General features: G+C 39.6%; 1 protein-coding gene across 2 annotated transcripts in view; it reads left to right on the top strand.

The window, feature by feature from the left end:
* GAD2 (glutamate decarboxylase 2) overlaps positions 1-26,577 on the top strand; it is an 85,362-nt gene that overhangs the window by 21,462 nt on the left and 37,323 nt on the right. For both annotated transcript variants that reach the window (XM_053573168.1, XM_053573169.1), the window contains one exon: positions 6,914-6,993. In XM_053573168.1, the coding sequence (XP_053429143.1) occupies positions 6,914-6,993 (80 nt within the window). The remainder of the gene's footprint in view (positions 1-6,913; positions 6,994-26,577) is intronic.

Below are 26,577 nucleotides of genomic sequence, written 5' to 3'. Positions count from 1 at the left end.
CAGCATAGCAGAGCAACATCCAATATTCGCAAGAGTTTCCCTCCCGTATTGGTACTTGTATAATTTTGAGATTTCCCATAGGCTCCAGATGGCACACACAGGTCATGACAAAAGTTTTGAGACACTTGAAAAATCAAGAAACATAAAATCTGCACAGATGAAAATAAATGAAGCCCTCCCAGCAACACTGATAAGCCAGGCAGGTTGAAACTTGCACGGTGAATCAGAAAGGACCCTGTTGACTGTGTTTCTTAGAAGTGAAATAACGGACCCTCACACGGTCTATCTCAAAACTTTCGTAGTGACCCACGTATTTACTTAAAGAAAGAAAGTGAATTGACGTTAATTTTGAAGATTTCAAAATTCCACTCTAGGTAATAAGAGAGAGCTGAGGATGGTCTCACGTTAGGTGAGAGATCAAGGAAAGCCACAGCTTGTGAGCAGCCTGAAGACACTTCACATGGGACATCTACACTTGTCACAGCAATGCGGCCATGAGAGGGACTCACCATGGCAGCTCAGCAAACGATGCCCCAGGATACAGAAGAAACTGTCCTAAAGAGAACCACGTAGGGTGGCGCCTGTGGCTCAAAAGAGTAGGGCACCGGCCCCATATGCCGGAGGTGGTGGGTTCAAGCCCAGCCCTGGCCAAAAACTGAAAAAAAAAAGACAACCACGTGTCAAACCCACCTCAGCGTGCCTCAGATCACCTCTTTCCATTACATGTTTTCATTCACTCTTCCCAGGATCCCAAAATCATGGAAATAATTGTCCACTGAGCGCTAGAAAAGACCAAATGCATTCTCAGTACCCACATTTGCATTTGACACCAAACATCCTCCTTAAGTCTCCTTCTATGTTAAACCTAATCCTGCTATCTACCGTTCCTTGCTTTTGACACATGCTTAGGGTACAAGCTCACAGTGGGGTGACTTCACACTGGCACTTAGAATTAGGTATGGCTGATGAGATAGCAACTTTGCAGAGAGCCTTGAGTACAGATTTACAACACCTCCAGCTCACACAGTCACTCAAAACACGGCCAGGGGATCCCCTCTCACACCCCATCATAACAAATTAGAAATCAACCAGGTGATTTCCCAGGGCACAAGGTTCTCTGGAAATCAGGCTCATTGATGAACAGAAGCAAGCACAGAGGTGACCAGTCTTTCCAGGGAAGATGTAACTATCATTTCCTCCAAGTCCTGGGGTCTACCATACAGGAGGCAAACCAGTGGATGTGTAGGAAGGGTGTGAAACAAGGGGACTGTGGGAACCCTCATCGCTGAGAGACTAGGAACTCTAAGCCCTGGAGAAGGGTCTCAGAAGCAGGTTCCAGCTCCTTCCCAGGCTGGGGACCCCTGCGTATAAGAGCCATCCACCTCTGTTCATCATCCCTCCACACACACCCATCAACTCCACCCACAAAGGGGAAAGGCATTGGGACAAAAGGAACAGTAGGATCAAGTCCAAGGGCAACTGATCCAAGGGCAACTAAGCTAGAAGGTAGAATGTTTGATCGAATGTAGGGAGAGTTAAGAGCTGAGATTTCCAAACTAGTATGTCCTTTCTCTTTGTCTGAAATCTCTGAGGAGCCTCTTTCCTCTCCCAAGCAATGGGTCTGGTTAGGAGGGCCAGCAGCTGCCTCCCACCAGGGGAGGGCTCCCTCTTAGGTTTTCAGGGAGAAGTGCCAAGGAGATCTCTGGACTTGCTTTTATTTATTTTTTATTTCAAATTAATATGAGGGTACAAATGTTTAGGTTACATTGTTTTTTATTCTAAGGTAAAGTTCGAGTTGGAGTTGAGCCCTTCACGCAGGAGGTGTGCTACACACCCTCACATTGTGCACATTGCCCTTCCTCTTTCCCTCTTCCCCTCCCCCTTGCTAGACTATATTTGTGTTTTATCCTTCGTGTGGGTATGTAGTTGTTTATATATTGGTTTCATGTTATGGACTTGCTTTTAGAATGGGCCTTAGATGAGAGCCATTGGGGTCTACTGAGACCACCATCATTTGGTTCTAATCACCAAAGCCACACCTCAACGTTGGGATTTGTGACCAGAAATGTAAGGCAATAGGGACATTGCCCTGGACTTGTTCTCTGAGTATATAGTCAACAAATTCAACAAATATTTATCAAATATACACTGGGACAGAGCCTTGCCCTCATGCAGCCTCCTATGTTCTGGTAGGGGACAGACAGTGAACTAATTACGCATTTGCTATAAGGTCATGTGGTGACAAGATAGTAGGGGATATTGGGCTACTTTATAGAATTGTCACAAAAGATCTGTGGAGGTGATGTATGAACAGAGACCTGCAAGGTCGGACAAGTTCATGAACTCACCTTAGATAAAGTGCTTTGAGGGATGGTCAGTGCATAGCTTCCCCAGGGGGATACTTCAAGGGTGACCACAGTACTCTTCAGCAATGGAGTATGTAACACTTTTTCTGGGATGAATTTACAAACTTAATTGTCTGACCTCATACATCAAATGAGAGAGGGTTTTCAGGAAAGTAGAACAACAGTTACCAAGGGCTAGAGCACATTTCTTCATGTTGTGGTGATCCCAAACCATAAAATTATTTTCGTTGCTACTTCATAACTGTAATTTTGCTACTGTATCGTAATGTAAATATCTGATATTAGAAAGCCTATTTTTTTATTTCAAGTGTTTTATAATTCTAAGATCCCTTAATTGTTTGCACCTATTTTAAAGCTAAGCAGAATCATGTAACCTTGTTTCTAGAGTTCCCGCATATTAAAAAAAATAGAGAAATGACTCTTTCATCAACTTTGAACTTTTTCATTTAGCACAAAATAAAATTATATGGGTTTTAATATGTATTACCCTTAAATAGAAATATAATTTACTCCTAAATAAGCATGAGAGTCTATCAAGGGTTTATTGTTATTTTTTCCAAATCAGGGAAGGGGCGGTGGGTTGAGGACTCATTAACTTATTTTCCAGAAATTCTACTGATGAACAATTGATTATTCTTAGTCTTAGTCTGCAGTCCCCAGTCCCTGGGCCATGGCCTATTAGGAACCAGACTGTACATACAGCAGGAGGTTAGTGAGTGAAGCTTCATCTGTATTTACAGCCGCTCCCCATTACCTCCTGAACTCCACCTCCTGTCAGATCAGGGAACAGTAGATTCTCAGAGGAGTGTGAATCCTACTGTATGAACTGTGTGTGTGCAGGATCTAGGTTGCACGCTCCTTGTGAGAGTCTGATGCCTGAAGATCTGAGGTGGAGATGTAATGCACTTGAATCATCCCCAAACCATTACCTTGGCCACTCTGTGGAAAAATTCTTGTATTCCATGAAACTGTTCCCTGGTGCCAAAAAGATTGAGGACTACTTTCTTATTAGTAGTAGTATATGGTACTTACAGTCTTATTATTTAGGGACAAATTTGAATCCTTGCAACTTCTAATTTTTGTTCAGAATTTTGTCTGTTAGATACAGCATCCTGTCCCCTGTCCCACCTTGACAGAGCCCTTTATATCTAAAGGCCACCTAATCTTTTGTATTAACCTGGATAGAGTTTTGGAGAACATTCTCTTGAGTAAAGTATCACAAAAATGGAAAAGCAAGTATCCAATGTAGTCAATCCGACTATGAAGTCAATAGATGAATTATTTCATGCCTGCACGAATTGAGAAAACTCAATTTAATTCAAGTTGGGGGTGGGGACCAGTGTGCGCTCATCCAGTGGGCACAGTGTGAGACTCTATGGCACGCCTCCTGGGTGAGGGGCACAACTACAACAGGGACCTTACCAAACAAAAGCAAGCATTGAAACCTAATCATAGGTACCCTCATATTAATCTGAAATAAAATAAATAAATAAATAAATAAATAAAAGCCACCCATGCCATAGGTCTCTAAGGCCCTCTGCTCATGGCCAAGCTTCCTGAGTTCTCTTCAGTCACCTGCTTCCCAGGCTACTCCGCATCCAGGAGTTACTCCTTTTCTCCTCTCACCTACCAACAGCAACTCCACTAAATGCAGTGCCAAGGATTAAAAAGGAGAGACGTGCCCTTTAAGCTGCCTTCCTGTTTTTACCTCATTAGATAGTGGTATTTTTTATTTTTTCCCTCTCAAGTTCCTTCCTCTCCATGAGTCCCTTGCTATTTGTGTATAACATTTAGCTATTTTTTTTTTTTGGCTCCTTTTCCTAAAAATATAAACAGACTCAATGTTTGCTACCTAATTTTCTATTTCATGCCTCATCTCACCTTTGTTCCCCATCTTTAAGCTTTCCATTTGGGCATGTGTTTTTCTTTAAATCGGTAGCATTTGCTGCAGTGATCAATTATCTTGGGTAATTGCTCTTCATTTAAGTCTCCCCATTCTTTCCCATTAGAGACCAGACAAGAACGCAGCCTCTGTTGACCAGGTGCACCAGATCTCTTACTTATCCCCAATTTGCCATTTTGCAGTTTAGCGCTTAAGAGCTCATTCACAGAGGGGCATAATGTGAGAGGCTGGTGTTGGCTCAGTGAGGGCAGCTGGCCCCTCTGTCCTGTGCCCTCCTGGCTGTAAAGGACTTAGCACCTCTTTGACTTAGCTCATTCTTTTCAGGCTCTCCCAGGGCTCTGCTAAATACACAGGAAAGAACACTTTTTTGTGTTGATGGGGGAGGTCATACATCTTTACAAATCCCTGACCTAATTAAACTTTCTCCTCCAGTTCCCAGGTATCTTGGTAAGGATCATCCACTTTGTCATTCTCAGGTTGTAAGATGAAGCTAATGGCCCTTTCTCATTACATCTAGCCGCACTGGGCTTTTTAAACTCCTCTGTTCAATATCCCCCTTGACTGGGTAATATTATTTGCTGCTGTTATAAATGTGATTTCTTCCTGCATATTAGACATATGCCCTAAAAATATAGTATGTTCAGAGTTCCTGTGCTGCATATCTAAGAATTCAGATGAGTCGAAAGTGGACATTGAAAGAGAGAGTACCCTCTTTGGAATCATAACTTAAAATTCCAGTCAGCAAGCCTTTGGAGATGTAAATTGAGGAAGCCAGCTCTTCTTTTGGACAGCTTAATGATCTGTAGTTAATAGGAAGAGGCTGATGGGCAGATGCGGTACAGCTGGGTTTAGGTCAGCCTTTCTCAGCTCTCAGAATGGCACAGTGATTACAACCATTGAGACACAGGAGCCCACCCAGAATCAAAAGCACAAAGACTTGGCAGTGGCGGGAGTCTGCCGCAGGCTGGGCAGTTGCCTACAGGACAGATCACCCCTCCAACAAGTCTGGGGAGAAGAGGGCCAGGTTTAGGGCCAACTTCCTGAATGCACCAATTTCACTGACCTTGGGAGAAACCAGGTGTGATCTTTTGGTAGCAAAATGCAAGTCCAATCACGGCTGGAAGTGGCTGATCACCCTGGTTAGTGACATAGGCCTTGATGTGAAATTGGCTTAGTTACAGTGTGCGGGGGTATCGGGTCCATTTACAGTTTCCAACATCTTGTTATCATCCCTCAAAAAGCCCAAGTGAATTCAACCACAGTAACAAAAATATAAACAAGCTTATTCAAAAATGGGCAAAGGACTTGTATGGTATGTATCCAAAGAATGTGTATAAATATCCAGTAAGCACAAAAGATGTTGAACATCTAGCTAATCACTGGGGAAATGAGATGCAAATCAAAAGCAAAAGAGTTACCGTCTCACATTTATTAGGATGATTCTTTTCTTTTTCTTTTTTTTTTTCTTTTGAGACAGAGCCTCCTTCTGTCACCCTGGGTAGAGTCCCCTGTGGTCATAGTTCACAGCAACTTCAGACTCTTGGACTCAAGTGATTTCCTTGCCTTGGCTTCCCGAGTAAGCTGGGACTACAGGCACCCACCACAACACCTGGCTAGTTATCAGGATGACTATTAACAAAAGCACAAAATTACAAATGTTGACGAAGATGTGGAGAAATTGAAACCCTCATGCTCTGCTGATAAGAATGTAAAATGGTGCAGCCACTGTGGAGAAAGTAGGGAAGTTCCTCAAAAGGTTAAAATAGAAGCACTATGTGATCCAGCAAAGCCCCTTCTAGTTACCGCCTCAAAACAATTGAAAGCAGAGTCTTGAAGAGGCAGTTGTGTGCCCAAGTTTCACAGCAGCATGAGTCAGTCACAAAAGCCAAAAGGTGGAATTAACCTAAGCAACCATCAACAGACCAACAGATACACAAAATGAGATATATACACACAGTGAAATATTATTTGTCCTTAAAAGGGAATTCTGACCTTGAGGATATTATGCTTAGAGAAATACACCAGTTACAAAAGCCAAATTTAATATGATTCCATTTATACTAAGCACCCAGAGCAGTCAAATTCAGAGTCAGAAAGTAGAGTGGTGGTTGCCAGGCTGGTGAAGGGAGGAATTAAGAGCTGTTTAGTGTATACAGAGTAGGGTGGCACCTGTGGCTCAAGGAGTAGGGCACCAGCCTCATCTACCGGAGGTGGTGGGTTCTAAACCTGGCTCTGGCCAAAAAAGAAACTGCAAAGAAAGAAAGATGCACACAGTTTGAGTTTTGCCAGATAAAAAGAGTTCTGGAGTTGGAAGCAGGTAATGGTTGTACAATAAGGTGAATGTATTTAAAGCTGCTGAATTGTACACTTAAAAATGGCTAACATGGTATTTACATTATACAGAGTGGCCATAAAGTCGGTGTGCAAATGGCACACTATTTTAAATTGCACATGAACTTTACGGCCACCCTGTATATGTTTCACCACAATTTTAAAAAGTGCAAGGGAAGGATGCCATCTTCTGTCAGCAGCCCAGGCTTTGAAGATTACAACTAGAAATATAAGGAGAGGGGGGGAAAGCCCATGGAATGGATCTTATCTTTATATGAAACTAATTGCAAATATACTCTTTTTGTCTTTTCAGAGTCATTTTTCTCTCAAGAAGGGAGCTGCAGCCTTAGGGATTGGAACAGACAGCGTGATTCTGATTAAATGTGATGAGAGGTGAGCCCACATCTGTAACCCTTGTTGGTCAGTGACTTGTGAATTCCACAACAAATACCTTTGGGTCTGAAGACAGGGGATGACTGCAGGGCAGCAAGCCGCTGCTGGCTGCTGTTTCTTTTTAACCTGTTTGGAGCCTTCAGAGGTTGTTCCTCCATGCTGTTAGAGGCTCTCACAGCCTTTGAATCAGAACCTTTGTTAAATCCATCAAAATATTCTGCACGTTCAGAATCTGCAGAAGCACATTCATCACCTGGGCTCTGTAGCAGCAGCAGACAACTCGATCTCTGATTTACGGCAGTATCATCACTTTCAGTATGATGGACGATGTAAACTTGATGAGCTGATTACAGGAGGAAGGGGGGAGTTTGGGGAGCAGAGTAAATGACACACCAGTAACTCCACAGTTCTGTGCTGGAACCAGAGGACTCCCAGGGAAAATCCCTGTCTCAATTGGCACCTGGGTTTCCCTGGCGCTCTGGGATCGGGGTGCTGCTTTATGGTGGAGATTTTAAAGTATTTTTTAGAATATCCATGTGAAGTATCACTGGCCTACAGGCCTAGAACGTTGTAAAAACTACATCCAGTCTTGAAAGGCTTGAGTAACAACTTTCACTATATTGAAAGGAAGCCACTCCATGAACCATTCGTTAATTCTTAGGTATTTATTAGGCAGGGGTGCACTGGCCACCATGTCGCTAGGTTCTAGAGAACCATGAGGCATGACCCCAATTCCCTGACAATGATGTGATCTAGGTGGGAAGACGCAGTGGTATCAGAAGGGGGCAGTAATATGGATGGACTGCACTGCATGGGGTGAGCACGTGTTCACAGGACAGGCCTAGAAAACTTCATGTAACGGACAGGCATTAGCTGGACCTTTAAAATTAGAAGTTAGATAGGTGCAGGGGAAGGCAGGGGATTTACAGAAGATTCAACACCAGGAGAAAAGCTGCAGAAGTAACAGGGCTGAAGGCGAGGAGCCAGGCCTGACCAGAGGCGGTAGGAGGGAAGGGCCATGGCCAGTACAGTTGGTCCCCTGGACCCCTGAAAGTTCTGAAATTCCAATTGATTAATAACCATGTTCACCTCTGTGTGAGGAGGTTAAAGACAATTGTCACTTTTTTTTTATACCTTTCTATATTGCCTGATTGTGTTTGCTTGTTTGCAAAGAACATACATCGTTTGTACAAGGCAGGTGTTACCGGACAAAGACAGTCTGGCTGCCTGTCACCGTCAGCCAGGTGCACAGATGGGGATTAAGTCCACCAAACTTTGTCCTCAGAAGGTCAGCAATACAGAGAAGAGCAAGAGTAGCCTCTCAGTTCTGTTCTGACTCAGTTATAATTCTAATAATTTTTATAATAAGAATATAAGGAAACCTAGAAACTTTTAACTGTATCTGATAGGAAGTACCCTTCCTTTTAACAGTGTATAATGTTTAAACAACAGAAAGGTAATTTTCACTTTAACAAAAAGAAAATCATCAAAGAAAATATCATATCATGAAAGTAACCTTTACTCTGCCAATATCAAAACACCTGTTATCTATGTGTGACGACCTCCCCCAATGTCTTTTGAGACAAACATCCTCACAATCACGGTGAAACCTTAACTTGATAATGTTGGAAGGTGTGTGGGGAAGGCTGAGCAGTCTAGGTCAGCTGTAACACCCCAGCTCAGCTTCTCAGACTCCATCTTGCAGGCTGTTTTTCTTGCTTCAAGGGAATGGAGGAAAGGTGTGTTATTTTTCCTCTGGGAGCAGTGGAACTACATTTAGGACTTGAGCTTCGTAAGTCTGGGAACGAGGTAATTGGAAAGCATTTGTAGTCAAGGTAATTTGAAAGCATTTGTATTCAAGAAGGACGTGGATGAAGCTGCCCTGGAAGCAAGGAAGGGGAGAAGGTCTCCAGTCGGTAGGCCAGGTGGGAGATTCTAGCAATGGACAGGCATGAAGTGTGAAAAGGACCCGGGTGACACATTTTGAAAAAGGAGCTGCCTTATAATTTTAAGGTTACCAATGTGCCTCACTAGCAAAGACTTAAGAGCCAAGATTTGAGATGAAAACTCAAAAAATTGCTTACTCATTAACAAGGTTTAGATGACTTGAAAATTTTTCTTAATCCGGAGTTGATCTGTTTTGAGTAAGGAGTCTAGAATTCAGGGAAGAACCCCTAGGCAAGCCATCCTGGCCCTCCTCCCTGCCTAGGCCAGAGGCGTTCTTGAGTTGAATCCCAGTGGGCTGATGGGGCAGGCTCTTGCCTCCACTCCTAAAAGCATCAAGATGGCCACTTCGGCTCCTGTGGAAATTGGGTGTGACAATGAAAATGATCTTGCACAAGTCCACCAAGCCTCCTGGGAACAAAAGGCTGGCCGAGGACCCTGGAATGTCTGCAGGCAGCATCCTGCGTGCAAGAGAAGTGCAGGCCTGGTTGAGAAGGAGAAAAGGGCAGGGACTGGGCTGCCATGACAGGCACCAGGGGCTTGTCACCACCAACAGGAGGGCAGAGGAGGCAGGAGGCAGGAATACTGGAAAGCCAGTGGAAGTGAGAATCACTGGCAGATGGCCTCAAATCTGAAAATCAAAGAATGTTATTTCAATGATTTTAGAAGCCATTAGAAAAACTATAATACAATGCAAAACGTACTGGTTTTTTGTTTTGTTTTGTTTTTGAGACAGAGTCTCACTCTGTCACCCTAGGTAGAGTGCCATGGCATCATAGCTCACAGCAATCTCAAACCCTTGGGTTTGAGCAATCCTCTTGCCTCAGCCTCCCGAGTAGCTGGGACTACAGATGCCCACCATAATGCCCGGCTAGTTTTTCTCTATTTTTAGTAGAGACAGGGTCTTGGTCTGGCTCAGGCTGGTCTCGAACTCCTGAGCTCAAGCAATCCACCTGTCTTAGCCTCCCAGAGTGCTGGGATTACAGGCGTGAGCCACCGCGCCCATCTAAAAGTATTGCTTTTTATCTTATGCATCTTGCTTGACGGGGGACAGAGGAGAACAATAAACGAAGGAAAGAAAATGGAAAGAGCAAAAAGAATAAGAAATAAGGTGGTAAAAAATAAGGCCTAGGAGAATCGGGTGTGTAATGGAAGCCTGAAGGGGGAAATGTGAGCAGAAGAAGGAAGCACAGTCAGAGCTTTACAAGGAATAATTTACAGTTTTATCATCTAAAGAACAAAATATGCTTTCTTTAAAAAAAATAGAAAATAACTGTGAAAAAAAATCATTCTGCCATCTAAAGATCATCACTAATTCCATATCGGTATCTAAATGTCTGAATCTCTTTTTCTAAGCATAGAAGCTTTTCCTTTTTTTCTCTCCATATGTGTGATCATTTTTTTTTCCTAAGTAGACAAGATAACATGGTTACATACAGAGACACCCTTAACTGTGTAATATTTCAGGTGTGACTGTCAGAAAGCATTATAGTACTTTAGAGGGCTGGCTCTGGAGCTGAATTGTTTGAATTGGAATCTCAGTGCCTGCACTAAGAGGTACCTGCCTCTCTGTGCCTCATTTTATCTGAAATAAGGAAAAAGTACTGTCACCTGCTTCATAGGATTATGAAGATTAAACGTGTTGAAAAATGTGAAAAGCTAGAAAGAAATTAAAAAAAGACAATACCTAGAACAGGGTAAGCACAAACGTGGACTTGCTTATATTTGGTATTCTTGTTAAAATTAGCCTTTCCATCCTTCAGTAAACATCCTCACATTTCTGCAGCTTCTTCATTTATATTTATCCCTTCGTAGATTTGCTAACTAAAATTATATGAATGTTTGAAAGGGGAGAGAGACATCAGGCCAGATTACCTTGCAAAAGCTTTTACCAGATTATTTTCTTAGCAGTATTATATGAGAGTATGTTGGGGGAGAAAAACGGATTTAAAACTGTGTTAGTAGCTACATGTGGTCTTTTAACTATATGTTGGTAATTCCTACAATCTGTGTAGCTTGAGTTTAAACCTGACAGCCACCCTGGCCTTAATGATTTAAGTGACGTTGAAGTGTTTGGGGTCAGGAGCCCAGAAGAAGGTCTTGGACAGTCATTTGTAGCCGCCACTCCCGTTGGTATTGGCTAAAGCACTCTGTGTGGCCATTTTGTTTTTATTGTCCTGTCCTTGCAAAACTCAGATGTGCGGTTCAGAAAATCAGTTGAAGTTGACAAGGTGAGTTTCTGCACATTTATTTCTCCTGACTGTGCTTTGTGAAGTCCATCCAGGCTTCCCAGAACACAAACCTGAGCCTGCTCTTTCCCAGGGCACATTGATCTCTCAGCGGCTGGGGTGGTGGGTTTCACTGTGTTCTGCAGACAGTTGAACTAGTGGAAATTCGCAACTGAAAGGGCATGTCCCAGTGAAAGACAACACTCTGTGCCTTTCTAGCTACAAGCCCCAAACTACACGATGAGGGAGCTCCCAGGAAGGCACCCTCTGCCCATGAGCAGACACAAGGGTTTACTTTGGTGACTACTTCAAAGTGAAACTGGTTCTCCGTTAAAATAAAATAAAGCGTATAGTAAATCTTTGTTTGAACTAGGTTCCCTCAGAGTTGAATACCAAAAAGCATTTTAATTGTGTTCTAACAAGTAGAAGAAGATGAAATAATGTGAAACTTGAGCTTACATTTCAGTGTGAAGTATCATGACCAAAAAAAAGAGTATTCTATTTTGTAAAAATGACTACTTAAATTCCAAAAAGGGAAATGTGCTGAATGAATCTTCTATTTCATTCCCAGGTTAAGGGTCCCCTTTCCTTGTTAACAAAAAGCCAAATATTCGCATTGATGGGATTAATGATTTTTTTATTCAAGTGCCATTGTGTCTACAATTTGCAAAATCTGAATTAGCGAGGTCCACATTAATGCTATGTGGATGCATCTAAGAATACAGAAGAAAAATGAATTAATGTAAGAAAATAAGTACTTATGAAAGTAGACTGAGCAATATTTCAGAATTGGATTAGGCTGCTGAGCAAAAGAGATGTTTTCCCAAATATTCAGCCAAGGGAAGAGGAGAGAAAATTTCTACCATATGCATGATAATTTGGAAGAATATCAAGTTCCCATGTTATGGAAGTGGGAGTTCTGTGAGCTACTTCTTTCGGCTGTGGGCAGTAGCCTCGATTGGGAGCACAGTGGACATTGTCAGCGATGATACAAAACTTAGCCTGGTGTGAAACAAGCTATAACACTCAGGAGGATGAGCACAATGATACGATATGCCATCGATTCGCATGCAGTTCTGCTTCTAAAGGAAGGATGATGGGAGGTAGACAGATGAAGATGAAGAGGAGAAAAAAGGATGTTTCAGGCAGAGGCACATTCTAAATCATTGATGAGAGACCTTGGCTTGTTCAAAGAACTGAAAAAAAGGGGAGGATGTGGTGAGAATATCCTTGCCATGAAGGGCCTTGTGCACCAGGTTAAGCTGTTTGAACTTGAGGTTGAAAGCATGGAACATCACTATTTTGAGCAGAGAAACAACATCATAGTTATATGTTAGATTATTTTCAATGCAGAGTGAGAGGGGTTAGAGACTGCACGTTGGTGGCTGCTGTAGTAATAGGAATGGGAGATGTCAAACGGTGGGCTGACTGGATGCACAGCAGTGGAGAAGCAGTGCTAGGATTAATACAAATGTTTACTGACTGGCATGCAGGATGAGAAAGTAGACCGGACCAGCTTGCCAGCTAAACCAAGGTGGTGTTCTCTGAGATAAGACCTCCTGGCTGAGCTGAGAAGTGCAGATTAGGAGATGTTGAGTTTGAAGAGTTTCTGAGACATCTGAGGGAGGGTGTCAGGTAGGCAGTTGGGAACGTGAGCCTAGGGGTCAACTCCACAGAGCGTCCACACTTCGGGGGCAGGCAGAGTAAGAGGAACCTGCAAGGTAGACAGAGAGAGTGGCCTGAACTGTGGGCATACAATTAGGAGGCCACAAGGGTGTTGTCTAGAGCAGTGGTTCTCAACCTTCCTAATGCCGAGACCCTTTAATACAGTTCGTCATGTTGTGGTGACCCCAACCAGAAAATGATTTTCATTGCTAATTCATAACTGTAATTTTGCTGCTGCTACAAATCGTAATGTAAATATCTGATATGGAGGATAGTCTTAGGCGACCCCTGTGAAAAGGTCATCTGACCCCCAAAGGTGTCTCGACCCACAGATTAACAATCGCCGGTCTAGAGGAAGAAGTGGTCAGCAGGACCAAATGCTACCTGTCAAGGAGATGAGGGTCACCCACCACCTCTTGGCTTGACTTACAAAGAGGTGGCTGGTGAGTTTGACAAGAGCAGTTTCAATGTGGGGAGGTCCAAAGGCAGTTAGCAGTGGCCCAGGTCAGTAACAGAGGACAGGAGAGAACCAATACAAGCAACTTCTAAGAGCTTGAGCATGAAGGGAGCAGGCAGGGCGGCCAGAGGGGATTGTTGGATCCAGGGCAGGGTAGCTTTTAAGGAGAGGAGCTGAAGGCCTGTTTCACTGGGAGGTGAAGGTCCTGCTGGAGAGAAATGTGAATAGTGTGGGAAAAGGGAAGGGATAAAATAGATTGCAGACGTCTCATTTCCCTCGTTGAGTTCCTTATTCTTTTGGCTGAAATTGGGTGGGATCTTTCTCTGAGGATCTCCCAAAAGCTCTGAAATGATCACACATTATAAAATTGGAAGAAAACGGGAGAGAGGGCAACAGAAGCATGAGGGAAGGTAGGGAGGTTTGGGGACGAGGGGGAAGAGGTAAGGGACAGGCGTAGCCGCTGTTGACAAGCTGCATAGTATTCCATGGTATACGAATATCAGAGTTCTTTTGACACCCTTAGAGTTGGAAAGGTTCTTGGACAGTAACTCATCCAACTTTTTTTTATATTGTATTTTCTAAATAATTTCAAATTTAAAGAAAAATTGCAAGAATAGCCAAAAGAACTCCCATATACCTTACACCTACATGGACCAATTGTGAACACTCTGACACATGAGCTTTCTCTTTCTTTTTCTCCCCATATATACCGTATATAAAATTCAATATTACGTAATTGAAGGTAATGAACATTACATATATTGATTATATATATATATACATATAGATATACACACAAGTTTTTTTCCGAGCCCTTAGAGAGTTCCTTACAAGACACAGTCCCATTTTTACCCCCTTAATACCTCAGTGAGTGTTTCCTAAGAAGAAAGACATTCACAATCACAGGACATCACCAAAATCCAGAAATTTAACCCTGATGCAATGCTATTATTAAATCTATATACCGGATTCAAGTTTGGTCAACTGTCCCAATCCTACCCACCATAGCTTTTCCCAATGCAGGATCACAAATGGAATTTCGTCATCATCAAGGCTCTTCAGTCTCCTTTAATCTGGAACATTTCCTAAGCTTTTCCTTTGTCTATCATGCTATTGACCTTTTCTGAAGCATGTAGACCATTTATTTTGTAGTTAATTTGCATTTTTCCTGATATTTCCTCATGATTAGATGCAAGTGGTGTGTTTGGAGCAAGACTTCAGGGATGAATGCTTCCCCTTGATCAAGTGTATTTCATCCTGAGATGAGATTACCAGTAATGGTAACTTTGACCATTCTTCCATGTTTCTCCATTATAAAATGACTATTTTTCTTCTTTGCAGTGAATAAGTGTCTTGTAGGGGATTCTTTGACACTATATAAATATCCTGTTGCTCCTGAAATGTTCACCCATTAGTTTGACATCCATTGATGAATTTTGCCTGAAATATTGTGATGGTCCTGAATAGTGATTTTCTAACTCCATCATTTTGTCTATATTTATTAGTTCCCTTCATTCTACAATAGCAGAGAGCTCACCTTATCTTTTTTTTCTTTTTTTATTTTTATCCTCTCTCTCTCTCCCTCTCTCTCTCTCTCTTTTATTATCAGTTTGGACTCAAGGGTATTTTTAGAAATTAATAGTCTCTAGCACTCTCTATTTTTAGAAATTAATACTCTCTTCCCTCTCTCCTCCATTCTCCATCTCTTTCTGCTATCTGCAGGGTTCTTTTACATTACCTAAATTAGTAGTAATTTGTTGTAAAACCTTACAGAAAATAAATCTAACCAAGGCATGTGATACTGGGTGGCAGAGGACTAAAAGAGTCACCAGCTTGCCTAGCTCCCATGTAACACAAGAATTTTGTCAGCTATTTTGATTAGTGCTTTTAATCGCATACCACAAATTAACTACTAGTGCTTCTGTATACATTTCAGCCTGTCTTTTAAGGCCATCACTCTGGCTTTATAAATTACAGTTAGATTACATTTCCCCTGTGCTTGTTAAGTACCGCGCTTTATCATACAATTGATTGGAACAATTGAAAGTATAAATAATCTGGGGTCATTACACTCTTTTCTGAAATTAGCTAAATTGTGGCCAGTGCCAGAAAGTGGTGAGGGATGCTAATTAACTCTTTCAGGTCCTTGGGAAACTGTTCCGTGTTCTGTAAGAAGACACACTTCACATAGACACCAAATCAATTATTATCAAGAGGGGCTGTGAGAGGCACTCTGAGTGCCCAGTATCTCATGAGTTTAGATGCAGAGAACTCAGGGATGTTGATGGTGTGAGGCCTTCATCATGTCCTGTACCAAGAGGGATTCTAGAATAACAACAGCTGACACATACTGAGTCTTTTTTTTTTTTTTTGCAGTTTTTGGCTGGGGTTGGGTTTGAACCCGCCACCTCCAGCATATGGGGCCGGTGCTCTACTCCTTTGAGCCACAGGTGCTGCCCCCATACTGAGTCTTTATTACAAACCAGGCACAATCCTAGATTCTTTACACATTTGATCTAATTAATTCATTTAATTACACATACAAAAGAGTCTATTGCCTTACATTTACTTGGTGCTGACATGATGAAGTATTTCCCTAAACACAACAATATTAAACAGTATGGCAAGTTTAAGGGATTTTTTTCCCATTTGACTCCTAACACCTCACAGGTGACACATGCAGCCTAACATGGGTGGTAAGTGATGAATCGGGACTTGGCCTCAGAAGATAGTTCCTACTATTCACTAGTTAAACACAGACCTTGCTATTTTTTCCCCAATTTTTTATTGTGATTAAAAAAAACACAAAATTTTTCATCTTAACCATTTTTATGTGTCTATTTCAGTGGTATACATTCATTATTGTTGTACAACCGTCACCACTATCCATATCCACAACCCTTTTCCTTCTGCAAAACTAAAACTCCGTACCCATTAAACACTAACTCCCCATCACCTCCCACAGCCCCTGGCACCCAGCATCCTGCTTTCCATGTCTATGAACTTGACTACTCTATAGACCCCATGCATATAAATGGAATCGTATCATGTTTGACCTTTGTGACTGGTGTATTTCACTTGCTATAATGCTCTTAAGGTTTATTGATGTCTTAGCATGTGTCCCAATTGCCTTCCTTTTGGGGGCTGTATAATATTCCTTTATAAATATGCATCTTTGTTTATCCATTCATCCATCTACAGAGACTTGAGTTGTTTCCACTTTGGGGCTATTGTGAATAATGCTGCCATAAAACATGGGCATACATTTACCTCTTTGAGACTTTGCTTTTTACTGATATCTAGAAGTAGAATTGCCAGATCATATGATAATGCCATTATTAATTTTTTGAGGAAATGCCTCACTGTTTTCCACAACTGCAATACCATTTTACATTCCCACCAGCAGTATGCAAAGGTGCCAATATTTCAACATCTTAACCAACACTTGTATTTTCTGCTTTCATTGTGTTTTCCTTTTTGTGTGTTTGTTTTGTTTTGTTTTTTGAGACAGAGTCTCACTATGTCACCCTCGATAGAGTGCCGTGGCATCACAGCTCACAGCAACCTCAAACTCTTGGGCTCAAGCAATTGTCTTGCCTCAGCCTCCCCAGCAGCTGGGACTACAGGCACCTGCCACAATGCCCAGCTATTTTTTGGTTGCAGTTGTCATTGTTGTTTAGCAGGCAGGGGCCAGGCTCAAACCCACCAGCTTCGGTGTATGTGGCCGGCACCCTGCTTAGTGAGCTACAGGTACTGAGCCTTCATTGTGGTTTTAATTTGCATTTCCCTAGTGGACATCTTTTCATGTACTTGTTGGCCATTTATACATCTTCTTTGTAGAAATGTCTATTCAAGTCCTTTGCCTATTTTTGAATTGGGTTTGTCATTGCTGAATTTTAGGAGTTCTTTATATATTCTGGGTATTAATTCCTTATCAGTTACATGCTTTGCAAATATTTTCCCCATTCTGTGAGTTGCCTTTCTACTTGTTGATGACACCTTTTGATGCACAAAAGTTTTTGTTTTTCATAAAGTCCAATCTGTCTAGTTTTTCTTCATCATTGGCTGGGCCTTTGGTATTATATCCTCAAAATCATTACCAAATTCAGTGACATGCATTCCCTAAGTTTTCTTCTTAGAGTTTTATAATTTTAACTTTTACATTCAGGTTTCTGATCTATTTTGAGTTAATTTATATGATGTTATAGGAGATAGCTCCTTTTTAAAAAGAATTATTCCAGAAACTGCACATATTCATTGTGGAAAAATAAGAAAATAAGAGATAAAATATTTCATAATACTTTGGTGCATATAGTTTCAAATATATTTTTATACATTTTAACATAAAAGTAGAAATTATTACTGACAAGAAATTTTTTTAATGTTACAATTATTATCAACAACTTGCATGTCAGTAGAAATTCTCCAATACAATTCTCAATCACTATTTAATAATCCATGATTTAGCATTTATATTACTTAACAAATCTGTTTTTAAACATTTAAGTGCCTTTAAATTTTCACTATTTAAAAATGCTGATATAAATATCATTGTGGCTGAACATTCACATATATACTTACAGTATTTTCTTAGAATAAACTCCCAGGATTTCTGAGCCTAGGACTGTGCCTATGCTAAGAGTTTTGATACTGATGTCAGCAAAGGTCCAGCCAACTTACCGTACTGGTCAAGTGATAGGAAGGGGTACCTGCCCTCACTAACTCATAAAACTTTAAGTGATTTGTGTCAACTTGATGGATGGAGTTTTTTTTAAATAGTCATGTTTTCATTTGCATGTTGATAATTAGCAAAGTTGAATATTTTATGCTTGCCAGTTATTTATAGCTCAAAAAGAAAAACAAAGCCCTCTTTTGTCATATATGTTTCAAATGTCTTTTAAAATGTATAATCTGCTTTTTAATTTTAATTTCATTAGTGGTATTTATAAAAATGTCTCTTTTTTGGTTGTCAGAGTGATAATCACTCAGTTTTCAACTCTAGTGTTCTTAGAAAGTGTTTTCCATTCTTGACATGTGTAAATATTCATGTTTTTCCCTGGGACCTTTGTATTATTATTTAAATAGCTGATCTATCTGAAATTTATTTTAGTCTGTGGTGGGAAATATGACATTTTTTTCTTTCTCTCTCTCTTTTTTGTTTGTTGTTGTTGCTATTCCAATACTATTTAACATCCCCTAAATCTCATATATATATGTATCTGATATATACAATTAAATATATATATTTATCTGTATACTAAATTCATACTAGGTATTTCTTGGCTTTTAGTTTTATTCTACTGCTATCCCTATCTGGCTCTATTATCCTACTATTTATTTATTTACTTAGGAGACAGAGTCTCACTCTGCCACCCAAGCTAGAGTGCAGTGGCATCATCATAGTTCACTGCAGCCTCAAACTCCTGGGCTCAAGCAATCCTGTTTCCTCCTAGCCCCCAAGTAGGTAGGATTATAGGCACACACCACCATGCCCAGTTAATGTTTGAACTTTTTGTAGAGATAGGGTCTCACTCTTGCTCAGACCCATCTCAAACTCTGAGTGCAAGTGATCCTCTTGCCTCTGCCTCCCAGAGTGCTAGGATTACAGGCATAAGCCACCACTCATGGCCACCATACTTTTTAATCATTATAGTTTTATAATATGTTCTACTAGGTAATAGAAAAAAAAAATTTCCCCTGCCCATTCTTTTTAATGTTTTTTTAACTAAAGTTTTTCATCCTCTTATACTTTAGAATTACTTTCCCAGGTTCCCACACACCTAAAATTCCCATAGGGGATCCCATCATTGGGAATTGTGTTAAGTTTAGGTATTAATTGTTGAGTTTTCTTGTCAAAGAACATGATGTGCTCTCCAATATGTGTGTCCTTTGGTAAAGATCTGGTTTCTCTTATAGATTTTATAGTTTCTTATTAAGTTTATTTCAGGATATTTTTAAATTTTTGTTACCATTGTTAAATTTCTCTCTTTTTCATTACATTTTCTCCTGATCATTGTTGGAATACAAGAAACCTTTTGACTTTTGAATTGTTTTATATACAGACTCTAAAAAAGCCAAGCTTGTAGTTCACTCATTTATAGTTTCAGACACTGATTATTATCATACCTCCCTTCCAGTATGTCCTTATCTTTTTCTCATTATTTAAAATTTTAAGAAAAATGTTATTTTCTTCCCCACCTTAATTGAGGTAGAGCTAAGAAATTAAAATTCTGTATATGTAAGGTATACAATGTGATGCTTTGCTATACATACAATGTGTACTGTGAAATCGTTACTATTATCAAGCTAATTGACTCATATCGGTGCCCCTTTCTACCACTTAACATTCACAGTTACCCTCAGCTGGGTGAGAACACTTAAGATCTACTTTCTTAGGAAGCTTCAAGTATATGATACATCATTATTAACTACAGTCACCATGTTGTACATTAGGTCTCACCTTAAAACTGAGAGTTCGTAAACATAAGACCAATACCGGCCCACTTCCCCCACCCTCCACCCCTGATAACCGCTCTACTATTTCTACAAGCTTGGCTTTTTTAGATTCTGTATATAAGTGAGATCAGGCAGTATTTGTCACTTTGGACCTGGATTATTTTACTTGGCATAATGTCCTCCAAGTTCATCTATGTTGTCACAAATGGTAGGATTTCCTTCTCTTACTATCCTGAACAATACCTCAATATATATATTTACCACATTTTCTTTATCCATTCATCCACTGACAGACACTTAGGTTGTTTCCATATCTTGGCTATTGTGAGTAATATTGCACAAAGACTAGAATAGTTCTATTTTTAATCTTTTGGAGGAAACTCCGTACCGTTTTCCATAATGGTTGTACCAATGTATGAAAGCTCTCTTTTCTCCAAATCCTTCCCGATACTTGTCACATTTTGATTTTTTTATAGTAGCCACCATAACACATGTGAGACAATAGCTCATTGTGGTTTTGATTTGCATTTCCCTGATGATTACTGATGCTGAGCAACTTTTCACATACCTGTTGGCCATTTCTATGTCTTTTTTGGAAAATGATCTAGTCAGGCCCTTTGCCCATTTTTTAATCAAGTTATTTAGGAAAGCATAGGTTTTGCTCTCAAGTTGTTTGAGTTCCTTATACATTTTGGATGTTAAACCCCTATCTGCTATAAGGCTACAAATATTTTCTCCCATTCTGTGAATATTTTTTCATTTGGTTAGTGGTTTCCTTACCAAAAGCAGAAACTTTTTAGTCCGATGCAGAGTCACACTTGTTTATTTTTGGTTTTGCTGCCTTTTGTTATCACATCTAAAAAGTCGCCGCCAGGACCAGTGGTGGGGAGATTTCCCCTTGTTTTCTTTGAGGAGTTTTACAGTTTCAAGTTTTATGCTTAAATCTTCAACCCATTTCAAGCTGATTTTTATGTATTGCTTTTTTTTTTTTTTTTTGTATATGGATGTTTGGTTTTCCAGAATATTTATCGAAAAGACAGTTCTTTACCCATTGTGTATTTGTAGCACCTTTGTTAATGATTAGTTGACCATATATGCATAGGCTTATTGGGAGGCTTTCTATTTTATTACATTGGTCCGTGTGTCTATTTTTATTCCAGAACTATACTGTTTGGATTACTACAGCCTTGTAATATAATTTGAAATCAGAAAGTATGATACCTCCAGCTTTGTTCTTCTTGTTCAAAATTGCTTTGCCTTTGGGTAGTATGGACATTTTAACAATAGTATGCGATCTACAGATTCAACAAAATCCTCGTCAGAATTCCAATGGTATATCTCACAATAGAGAAAACAATTTTATAAATTAATAGGGAAACACAGAAGACCATGAATAATAAAGCAATCTTCCCATGAACACAGGATATCTTTTCATTTATTTGCGTCATCTTCAATGTCTTTTATCAATATATTATAGTTTTTCTTGTACACTCATATTAATTTGAATAAAAAATATATATTATAGTTTTCATCATACAGATCTTTTATCTCATTGGTTGAATTTATTACCAAGTATTTTATGGTTTTGGTGCTATTGTAAATGCTTTCTTAATTTCTTTTTTGCATAGGATGGTTTTAGTGTATAGTATCACCACTGATTTTTTTTTTTGTATGTTGATTTTTGTATCTTATAACTTTCCCAAATAATTTATTAGTTCTCATAGCCTTTTGGTGGAGTCTTTAAGGTTTTCTATCTATAAAATCATGTTATGTAAAAACAGTGAAAATTTAGCTTCTGAAATTTGAATGCCTGTTACTTCTTTGTCTTGCCCAATTACTCTGATGAGGACTTCCAGTGTTGGGCAGAAGTAGAAAGAGTTGGCATCCTCATTTTGCTTTTCTAATCTTAGAGGAAAAGCTTTCAACTTCGCTCTGTTGAGCATGATGTGTTAGCTGTGGGCTGGTCATAGACGACCTTTATTGTATTGAGATACATTCTTTTATGGCTAATCTGTTGAGAGTTTTTTAACAAGAAAAGATATTGAACTTTTTCTGATGCTTTTTCTGCACTTATTGAGTTGATCATATGGTTTTAATCCTTCATTCTGTTAATGTGGTGTATCACATTGATTGATTTGCATATGCTTAACCATCCTTCCATCCCAGGTATGAATCCTACTTGATCCTTTTAAAGTGCTAATGAATTTAGTTAGCTAGTATTTTGTTGAAGATTTTTGCATCTACATATGTTCAAGGCTATTGACCTGTAGTTTTCTTTTCTTGTAGTACTCTTGTCTGGCTCCGGCATCAGGGTAATGCTGGGCTTGTAAAATGAATTTGGAAGTGTTTTTCCTCTTAAATTAGATAGAAGAATTTGAGAAGGATTGTTTTTAATCTTTCTTTCAATGTTTTGTAGAATTCTCCAGGGACACTATTTATGTCTTGGGCTTTTCTTTGATGGAAGATTTTTGATTAATTTTTCAATCTCCTTACTCATTATTGGTCTGTTCAGATTCTCTGTTTCTTTAGGAAGAATGTTCTTGTCCCTAAATTTATGGAAACATATTTATTATTTTTAGTATTTTGCATTTAGATATTATGTACACTTTGGGTTTGAAATAGATTTTCTTTTTTTTCTTCCTTTCTTTTTTTAATTTCAGATGAATATGAGGGTACAAACAATTAGGTTACAATGTTTGCCTTTGTTAGTTAAAGTCCCTGTTGTACTTGTGTCCTGCACCCAGGAGGTGTGCCATATACCTTGTGTCCCGTTAAGTGGGAACACATGAATCCCCTCCCTTTTTCCCTCTCCCCCCTTCCTAGATGTTCTTTATTATGTTAAGGAAGTATCCTCTTTTTCTTTATTTACCAAAACTTGTTTTTGCTTCTCTTTCTCTTTCCACCTTTGTCTCTTCCCCCTTTTGCTAATATTCATGAAATGCCTTTACACCATCCATTGAGGCAACCCTATGATTCCCTCACTTTGATCAATTGATAGGATGAGTTGTGCTAAAAAGATTTTCTAAATAGTTCACACCTGTGCATTCTTGTGACAAATCCTACTCGGTCCTATCTTTAATTTCCTTCTGGATTATATTTCTCAATATTACATTCAGGATTTTTGTAACTATATTTGCAATATATATTTATAGGTTTTTCTGAGCAATCTTTGACAGATTTTGCTTTCGGAGTTAGCTAGTCAGAAAATGACTTTCCATTATCTGCTCTGTAAGAATTTTAGACGTATCATCTGCCAACAGTAGACTTGTTAAAATTCACCAAATGAGCCGGCAGGGGTGGGGTGGGGGGGGACAGTTTTCTGGTAATTTTTCTTCCACTTATTTTTTGTTTATTAGGTATTTTTTTCCAAAATTTCTATATATTCTTGAATCCATTCTTACAGTTTACGTTTTCCTGGGGAAAAAGTTTTTATTTCTTCAAGATTTTTAAGATTAGTATGAAGGTTTACATAGAATCCTTTTATAGTATTAAAATGTCTTTAAAACTTTTTTTAATCAAATGTCTTTATCTATAATGTCTTTTCTCATTTCAAATGTTACATTTTCTCTTTTCTCTTTATGGACTAATTAGACAGTAGTGATCCATTGATCTTTTCAATGCCCCAGCTTGTGAATTTACTGTTAAGTTTACTTTCTCAAGTTTTCTAATTCAATGAAAAAATTCATTTTTTTCTTCCAGCTTACATTATCTGTTATTATTTCCCTAGCTTCTTGTGTTAAATGTTCAATTTAATTTTTTATTCTCTGTTATTTAATTTCAAAAGCATTTAGGGCTATACATTTTCCTCTGAGAATGACTTAGGGTGCTTCTCATATTTTTATATGTAGTGGTCTCTTGCCATTAATTTTTTTTTTTTTTTTTTTTGCAGTTTTTGGCCAGGGCTGGGTTTGAACGCACCACCTCTGGTGGGGGCCAGCGCCCTACTCCTTTGAGCCACAGACACCACCAATTTTTAATGTTCTATAATTGCCATTTTGATTTCCTCACAGACTCAAGGGTTATTTAGAAAAGCTAAGCATGTTTTTTTTAATGGCAAATTGGACCTTTTTTTCTTTCTATTTTTTTTATTAATATTAAATCATAGCTATGTACATTAATGCGATCATGGGGCACCATACGCTGGTTTTATAAATAGTTTGACATATTTTCATCACACTGGTTAACATAGCCTTCCTGGCATTTTCTTTGTTATTGTGTTAAGACAATTATATTCTACATTTACTAAGTTTCACATGTACCCTTGTAAGATGCACCGCAGGTGTAATCCCACCAATCACCCTCCCCCCGGCCTTTCTTCCCCCCCTCCCTCCACTCCCTTTCCCCCTTCCCCCTATTCTTAGGTTATAACTGGGTTATAGCTTTCATATGAAAGCCATAAATTGGACCTTTTATCATAACCCAGTTTCCCTCACCACATAGTTCTTTGTCAGCTCAAATACTGGCCTTCAATGGCAACAATCAGAAGGTCTCATATAAAAAGGAATGTAGCTCCCCATCACCTCACGGGTCCTCCACTGAGTATCCCTGGGATGTTGTGTGAGGAAAGTATGTGTGCTGAGTGAATTACAAAAAAATCACTGCTCCCATAACCTGACCACAATGCTGAGTGATCGCATTGTGCATATTAGAAAACAAATCTTAAAAGAGAAAAATGTGGTTCGTTGTTACAATTAAAATTCTTTTTCCAAATCAAACTATATAACAAAGGGACCAAGGAAGTTCACTGGTTATAAGTATGGTAAAATTCATGCCAAAGGATTTGGTCCTACAATGTGAGTACTTCTTAATAGTCTGTTTTGGTTTTTGTTTGTTAATTTACCTCAGGGGTCTTTCCTCAGACAGGCTGCTCATGTTAGCAGAGGCCATGGAAGGACATGTGGAACGATGGTTCCCCAGGGAACTGTCTGGTAATTTGTACCGCCTCTTTGCTAATACCACTTCTAATAACAAGCATATACTGAGTGGTCACCAGTATATGAAACTCCATGCCAAGCGGAGTTTCATATTTAGTGCTTTATGTTGTTTGTAGTATCTCATTTAATCCTCGTACAAACCTTGCAGGGCAGGTGCTATGATCATCATCTTATAAATGAGCAAAAGGAAGAACATAATTCCTCAAGTGTGCACAGCGTGGAATCCAGGACAGGAATCTGTCTGCCACCTCCATATTCTAAGCTTTTAGCCCGTTCACTTTCTGAGCCTCTCTGAGCCTTACTTTCTTAATGTTCCAAAGTAAGCGAAAGAATAACTCTCTAGTAGGTCTGGTGGCAGGAACAGGGATTCGGTTGGCAGGCATAGCACAGGGGCTGCTTCTAAAACTGGTCATTCAATGTCATTGCCAGTGACATTAGTTTTAAACAGGAAGGATTCAGTATCCTTTCTTTGCACACATGTTTCCATGAACAGAACCAAGTCCTACTCAGTCAGGAAAGGCTGGTAGAATCTCTACAGTTTCAGGAGGGCGAGTGAATAACTCAACCAATAATTCAAGCACCCCATACGGGACAGTTTGTAAGCCTGCTTAGGTGCGTAGACTCTCCATTTGATGAGATCGTTAGTTCTTTCCTTTAGAGGCGTGAGGTATACAGGTGTAAATCTGGACCTGTAGTCCAAGCTGTAATCTGTGTTTTTTGCTTCTTCTCACAAAGAAAAGCTCTTTCCTGCTGGTGGTTTTACCCGGCATTTTGCTCAGGTAACTTTCTCTGACCCTGTAGCACCCTAGGACTTTCCAAAGGCTACTGCTGATAAGAATCTCAGGGCATTCTTAGTAACAAAAATAAAGCTGGGGGCATCAGCATACCAGATTTTAGTCTGTACTACAAAGCCATAGTGCTCAAGACAGCATGGTACTGGCACAAAAACAGAGACATAGACACTTGGAATCAAATTGAAAACCAAGAAATGAAACTAACATCTTACAACCACCTAATCTTTGATAAACCAAACAAGAACATACCTTGGGGGAAAGACTCCCTATTCAATAAATGGTGTTGGGAGAACTGGATGTCTACATGTAAAAGACTGAAACTGGACCCACACCTTTCCCCACTCACAAAAATTGATTCAAGATGGATAAAGGACTTAAATTTAAGGCATGAAACAATAAAAATCCTCCAAGAAAGCATAGGAAAAACACTGGAAGATATTGGCCTGGGGGAAGACTTCATGAAGAAGACTGCCACGGCAATTGCAACAACAACAAAAATAAACAAATGGGACTTCATTAAACTGAAAAGCTTCTGTACAGCTAAGGAGACAATAACCAAAGCAAAGAGACAACCTACACAATGGGAAAGGATATTTGCATATTTTCAATCAGACAAAAGCTTGATAACTAGGATCTATAGAGAACTCAAATTAATCCACATGAAAAAAGCCAACAATCCCATATATCAATGGGCAAGAGACATGAATAGAACTTTCTCTAAAGATGACAGACGAATGGCTAACAAACACATGAAAAAATGTTCATCATCTCTATATATTAGAGAAATGCAAATCAAAACAACCCTGAGATATCATCTAACCCCAGTGAGAATGGCCCACATCTCAAAATCTCAAAACTGCAGATGTGGAGAGAAGGGAACACTTTTACACTGCTGGTGGGACTGCAAACTAGTACAACCTTTTTGGAAGGAAGTATGGAGAAACCTCAAAGCACTCAAGCTAGACCTCCCATTTGATCCTGCAATCCCATTACTGGGCATCTACCCAGAAGGAAAAAAATCCTTTTATCACAAGGACACTTGTACTAGACTGTTTATTGCAGCTCAATTTACAATCGCCAAAATGTGGAAACAGCCTAAATGCCCA

The sequence above is a fragment of the Nycticebus coucang genome, chromosome 20 (assembly GCF_027406575.1).
Source record: "Nycticebus coucang isolate mNycCou1 chromosome 20, mNycCou1.pri, whole genome shotgun sequence".
NCBI lineage: Eukaryota > Metazoa > Chordata > Mammalia > Primates > Lorisidae > Nycticebus > Nycticebus coucang.
The sequence above is the reverse complement of the archived record's forward strand: the minus strand, read 5'-3'. Positions and strand labels throughout refer to the sequence as shown.